General features: G+C 65.8%; 1 protein-coding gene across 1 annotated transcript in view; it reads left to right on the forward strand.

Annotated features, from left to right (window-relative positions):
• Positions 1-6,343, forward strand: part of RADIL (Rap associating with DIL domain) — a 54,364-nt gene that overhangs the window by 28,415 nt on the left and 19,606 nt on the right. Inside the window, exons 2-4 of the mRNA XM_024763553.1 lie at positions 1,564-1,811; positions 2,817-3,449; positions 5,390-5,427. Coding sequence (XP_024619321.1) covers positions 1,564-1,811; positions 2,817-3,449; positions 5,390-5,427 — 919 coding nt within the window. The remainder of the gene's footprint in view (positions 1-1,563; positions 1,812-2,816; positions 3,450-5,389; positions 5,428-6,343) is intronic.

Raw genomic sequence — 6,343 nt, forward strand, 5'->3', positions numbered from 1 at the left:
GCCGTGCTGGTGTTGGCGGTCCAGCGGCCCCGGCCTTGAGCTGCCGCTACCTCCGTCCCGACAGCCCTGGCCCTTCAACCCTGAGGGGCCGTGGATGAGCCCTGGACGCTGTTGCAAACTCCCCAGGCGGCCCTGAGCGCGGGCGGGGCGAGAGCCCCTGCTTTAGCCCGGGAGGGGGTCAGCTACGAGGGGACGCGGGACCCCAGCCGGAGGAGCGGTGTCCAGTCGGCCGAGAGTGTGCGCCCACGCCCGTCTGCTGCAGTCCCAGGGACGCTGGCTCGGGCCTCGTCCAGGGCCTCTGGGGGCCCCCAGGAATCCAAGAGGAAAGGGTGACCTTATGGGCTCTGCTGCTGCCCGGGAGCCCCAGCACTTGTGCAAGGTGGTTCTGAGGTGCATATTCTCCTGCGGCCCCGTCCTAGGGGGAGGAGAAGCCTGGGCTAGAGCGTCGTTTTGGACTGGTTTCTAAATGTCTTCTTCCAGGCAGGGCCCCCGCTTGTGCCGTGATGCCCCAGCCGTGAGACCGGGGCGGTGGGACTGGTGAGGCTGGGGGCTGCCTCCCCGCCTGCCCCCCACCTCTGTTCCTCCATCCCTGCCTCCTGCCCAAGGCGGGGAGCAGCCAGCGCCAGGCAAACGGCTCGCACTGCGGCTGGGCGGCCTCCCTCCTGCAGCCCCGGCTCCCTGTGCGCTGCCGGGGACTGGGCTCCCTTCTCCTTCTGGAAGGCAGGTCGGTGTTCCCGGGCGCCCTCGGCCCCTGCTTGCCCACCTCACTTGCCCTGGCTTTGTCTGGTTTTGTTTGGAACGGTTATAGGAAGGGATGCTGCAGACAGAGGCTGTGTGGAGGGCCCTCGGCAGGGGGCTCAGAGAGGAAGGCCTGGGTCAGCCGGGGAAGGCGACGGTGACAGGAGACTGGCCCTCGAGTTCCGTGTGGCTTCTCAGCTTTCACGCGGCATTAGTTTAAAAGAGCGCTTCCTACGTGTAGAAGGGTAAGGCTTTCGAGGGGTGTGCACGGGTGTGCGCGTGTGCCTGTGTGCATGCGTGTGCCTGGCCGTGTCAGAGGTGCCCCGGGACGGAGCAGCCGTGTTCTGGATGGAGACCAGCCGGCCCTGTGGGCTGGAGCGACGTGGTGAGTTGACTGCTTCCTCCTTGTAAACGGGGCCGGGGGATGAGGAACAGTTGTCACCTAATGAGCTCCCGCACGCACACACGGGCTGCCAGGACGGGACGGGATGGGCAGGTTTTGGGGTCGGCATGGTACCCACGAAGCCCCCAGCACGCTGACTCTGTGGGGGTCAAGGCTGTGGTGGGCTTGGCATCCCGCGGGGAGGCCGTGGTGCTGGCTGGTCTCGGGGCTGGGATGCGCCACGGGGTCCTGGGGGGCGTCTGGGGCCTCGGACGGCTGGGCTGCCTGGCTCTCGGAGCGAGCCCCGGAGGAGCCACGGCCTTCCGAGGATGCGGTCTGCGGACAGAGTCCCGCGGCCGCCTGCAGGCCTGCTTGACGGAGCCGCGACCCGTGTCAGGAGCGGCCTCGAGCCATCTGTTCACCCCGCGCTGCTTCTGCCGCAGGGATAAACGCCCAGGCCCGGAGACTGCAGCGGAGCCGCGCCAAGGGAACCCCAGCCCCAGCCGCGGGGGGAGCCTGGAGCCCCCCTCCACCCCGGCTGCGCCGCACGGTCAGCGAGACCAGCCTGGGCTCGGCCATCGCCCCGCCGTCCGCTGCCCGGGGCCCCGAGGAGCCCGGCCAGGACGCCATGCGCTGCTCCCTCTATGAGTCGCCCCACCTGCTGCTCCTGCAGGGCTACAGCCAGCAGCACGTGAGCGCCCCTCTCCTGGGCCCGAGGCGGTGGGAGGGGCGTGCGGGAGGCTCTCGGCTTGGCGCCCCCGCCCCTCTGCTCCTTACTGACCACGTCAGCGGGGGGCTCGGGGGCCGGAGAAATGGGCTGTGGGAGAGCACCCCATTGGGTCCGCCCTAGACGCTGGAGGAGGGTGGCGGCTTCCCCGTCCTCTGATTCCAGAACATTCTTCCGTCCGGGCTGCAGTGGGTGGCAGCAGGGCCTTGGGAGGGGGTCCCCCCAGCTCCTCACTCACTGATCCCAGCGTGGGTCTTACCTGGTACTGGGCCCCCTTCCTGCCCGGCCTGGCGGGCCCCTGGGGAATGGCCCCCGTGGGCTGGGGCGCAGGCCTCCCGCGGCCTCGGGCGTGTGCGGGGCGGCTTCCTCTGAGGAGTCCCGCAGGCCCCCGCCCCGCGCCCGCATTTCATACCACTTTTGTCGGGGGCCTCTTGGCCTGAAGGGGCTCGCCCTTGGCGACCCCGCCGACCCTGCCCGTGCTGCCGCCCCGGGGAGGTCTGCTGTTCCTCCCGGCCTCTCGCTCACCCGCGTGTCCCCCGCTCCCTTTCCTGCTCCACCTTCCCCGCACGCTGTGTGACCTTGTCAGGGCTCTGCAGCTCAGATCCTGGGAGGCATCTTCCCTCCCGGAGCCGGCGCACAGAGGAGGGGCGCCTCCCCAGCTTGTCACCGTCACCTGGCGGAGCGGGCGGGCCTGGCGTGTCTGTAGACCAGTGTCCACGTTCAGGTCTGCCCTTGGCTGGCCTCTCACGTCTCAAAGCTGGGGCCTCCCCCCCACCCCACCCCGGGCGTCCGGTGTGCCACCGAGGCTGCCCTGGGAGATGGGATAGGCGCCCAATGTGGGCAGGCAGGGGGTCAGGAAGGGATTCCGGGGGGGCGGGGGGGTGGTGTGCTGCCCAGGGCGGCTTAGGTACCAGGGATGGAACTGCTCGAGTGGCGTCCTGCCCCTGAGGTCTGGTGTCTGCGTTTCAGGACAGCCTGGTCTACGTGCTCAACCGGGAGCGGCACACGGTGGGCCAGAGGACCCCCTCCAGCAAGCCCAGCATCAGCCTCTCGGCCCCCGACATCCTGCCCCTGCACTGCACCATCCGCAGGCGCCGGCCGTTGGGCCGAGCTCAGCCGGGGGCACAGCTGGTCCTGGAGCCCATCCCCGGGGCGTCCGTCTCGGTCAACTTCTCGGAGGTGGGGGGCCGCGCCGTGGTGCTGCGCCACGGGGACCTGCTCTCCCTGGGCCTGTACTACCTGCTGCTGCTGAAGGACCCCGCACAGGCCCAGCCCCTGCCCGCCCAGGCCCTGGCCCGCCTCCGGGCCGTGCCGGAGAGCTGTAGGATGTGCGGTGCCCCGCTCCGGGCCCGGGGCGCCTCGGTCTCCGCGAGGCCCGGACCCCCCCGGGCGCGGCCGCTGCACCTGGAGTTTGAGCCCGACATGGAGGACGCGCTGCTACAGCGGATCATGACGCTGGTCGAGCCGGGCGGCAACGACCACAAGCTGACCCCCGCCTTCCTCCTCTGCCTCTGCATTCAGCACTCGGCCACCCGCCTCGAGCCGGGCTCCTTCGGGCAGCTCCTGCTCAAGATGGCCAAGATGATCCGAGAGACGGTCTGGGTCAGTGGTGGGGCGGGGGGCGGTTCGCTGCCGGCGGCCTCGGCCGGGAGAGGAGCGGGTGGGAGCTGCGGCCGCCTGGGTGGAGGGCGCGAGCTCCCCCTTGACCGAGACCAGCTCTCGTCGCTGTCGGGCGAGCAGGATAGGCAGGGCCACCAGGGGAGCTGGGGTATCCGCCGACGGTTTGGCTTCGTGAGCTCCGGTCCTGCGTCCCTCCTCACGGCCCAGCCCTGCTGGCGCCCAGGCGGCCTGGGAGCCCCGCGCTTTCTGCCGGGAGCAGGTCGAGCCCCTGCCGACACCCCACTGCAGAGCCCTTGTCGGGTGGCGGGGAGGGGGAGGCACAGGACCGGTCGATGCTGTCCATTGAAACTTCGCCCAGGATGGTCTCTGGACCGCGGCACCATGCACGTCCGGGCAGAATTCCTTGCTGGGGGGCTGACCCCTGCACCACAGGACGTTGGGCAGCCTCCCTGGCCTCCCCCTCCCCGCCGCGGCTGGCAGCACCCCTCCCTTCCCCCCTCACGGAAGCGGCTTCAGGCACTGCCAGACATCCCCTGGGGCCAGAGCACCCAGCGGGCATCTCCTGCCCCTCCAGGGGCCGGACTCCCTGGGGACCCAAAGGATGGCTGGTAGTTACACGCAGTCCTTCAGAGAGACCCCCTTAGTCTCGGCCGTGCTCACCCTGAGGCAGACGTGGGAAAAGGAAACCAGCTGGCCGTGTAGACACTGGATAGATTCCTCAGATTAAAATCCACATTTAAAACGTTTGAAACTTTTTAAAAGCAAAAGCCATCCTGGCCTGCCACATCCCAAGGTTTGTGCAAGCGATCTGTGTGCATCGTGCGTACCTGAGCTGCGTCCCCCAGCGTCCCGAGTGGCATTTGGTGTGTGTGGTCGCTTCCCCTCTGTGCAGCTGAAGTCCGTGCAGAGTGTGGACCTAGTGGCCTGACGCTTAGAAGCTGTGAATTTCACACGAATCACCGTCCTTTTCCGAGTCTGCTCTGTGCCAGACACTTACTAGTAATCAGATGCTGTTGGACTTAATTCCCACAACCACCCTGACGGCGTAGGTGCGGTGTCCCACGTCACAGCTGAGAACGCCAGGGCAAAGGAGGGTGCTGGTGACTCTGGGCAGAGAACTGGATCCCCCCGAGCCCGAGCGTCACCCCTGGCTCCCCCGCCATGCACGTGGGATGAGCCCTGCGAACCCCCTCCCCTGCCCCCGTGCAGGCTTGGAAACAGGCTCGTGGAGGTGGGACCCCCTCACCCCAGGTCCCGGGTGTCCCCCGTACGGCTTCCCCTCTGGGGTGTGAGAAGTCTGTCAGAGCCTTGAGTTTCTTTTGTCTGTCTGTGTCTTGGGCATCGGCAGCCTCCTGTGCATCCCCCTGTGCTCACGAGTCTCATCGCCTCAGGCCGACGTGAGCCTTCACGAGAACGGGTGAGGGAGTCGCGGTTAGGACCACGCTAAGCCGGATAACGGCACTAAAGCAAGAATGAGTTCTTGATTGAAGGGGACAGAAAACGTTGGCTGGACCTGAGTCCCTGTGGGGACGTTTAAACATACTCGTGTGTACTCAGGCCCTCGTGTATCTGCTCCACGTTACTGGGGCTGACTTTTAAAAGTGCATCTATGAAGCTTGACCGTGAGAGTGTTGCTAGAACGTTCGTTCTGACATTTGTCATACGTTTGACCCATCTTTACTGCTCCCTAAGTGGCCGGCTGTTACGTAAGAGAGATGGCTGTGAAACAGTGCTCTTGTAGGAAACGCCTGGTTCGTACGCAGTAACGGGATGCCAGGAGGTCAGATCAAATGGAAAACAGTCTTCCCAGTGTAGCTTGGAGCGACGCCCGGAGCAGTGGTGCCGTGTTTCATGTAGATGGGAGCCTGTGTCAGTGGTGTCCTGCTTGTCTCATCTTTGCTTTTTCCCCTTTATAATTGTAGGAGAAAACCAAAGAACTCGCCGAGAAGCAGGCGCACCTGTAAGTACGGCCCCGTCTTCGTACCCGCCCAGCAGGCCACTGGTTCCCCAGGAGCCAAGTCCCAGCACCCCTCACCCTGCAACCTCTGGGGTCAGCTCTGTGTCTTTCTGTCTCAGGGTGGCTGTTTCCATGTCTGTAGTCACCACCCTGGGCAGCTCTGTGTCGGGGAGGTCTCTCCAGAGCATCTGTGAGACGAGTGGGCACGACCCTCCAGGAAGCCTTCTCCTCGCCCTCCCGTAATTGCCGTGTTAATGCAAACCTGCTGCTTTGGGGAAGTGGACGCCTCCCGGTGTAGAGGTGGGGCAGGGGGTCTCCGCTGTCCAACGTCGGTTTTCATAGAAAGTACGGGTTCTAGTTTTACGCGCCGCTGGGGGGACTTGAGGAAACCATTTGGCATTAACGGTAAAGACGTGCGTATCCTGGGACACCCCCCGCCTGCCCTTGGGCGGACACCACCGAGAGCCGCCTTCGCAGAAGGTGGCGGCGGCACCTGTGTTTGTGCTGCGGACCCCTAGCCACAGTGAAGGCGTGAAGCCCACAGCTGTCCGTCCCCTTGAAGGAACACGCACATGTGGTGACAGCCCGAGCAGAGGTTGCCTGTGGTCACTGCCCGTCGTGGACGAAGGGCTCGCGGGGCCTTAAGTCATGCTGCGGTCCACGGGGTTTGCCTCATTTCTGTGTATGTGAGGATGACACGTGAAGAAGATACTCCGTTTATAAAGCACATGGTTGCTGTCCGTGCTTGTGGGGTACCGTCCGCCCGTGGTCCTGTAAGCCAGCGGTCCCCAATCTTTTTGGCACCAGGGACTGGTTTCGTGGCAGACAGTTTCTCCACGGACGGGGCGGGGAGTGGGAGATGGTTCAGGTGGTGATGAGAGAGATGGGGAGCGGCCTGCCGCTCACCTCCTGCTGTGCG

Source organism: Neophocaena asiaeorientalis, unplaced genomic scaffold, assembly GCF_003031525.2.
Source record: "Neophocaena asiaeorientalis asiaeorientalis breed wild unplaced genomic scaffold, Neophocaena_asiaeorientalis_V1.1 scaffold223, whole genome shotgun sequence".
Classification (NCBI taxonomy): domain Eukaryota; kingdom Metazoa; phylum Chordata; class Mammalia; order Artiodactyla; family Phocoenidae; genus Neophocaena; species Neophocaena asiaeorientalis.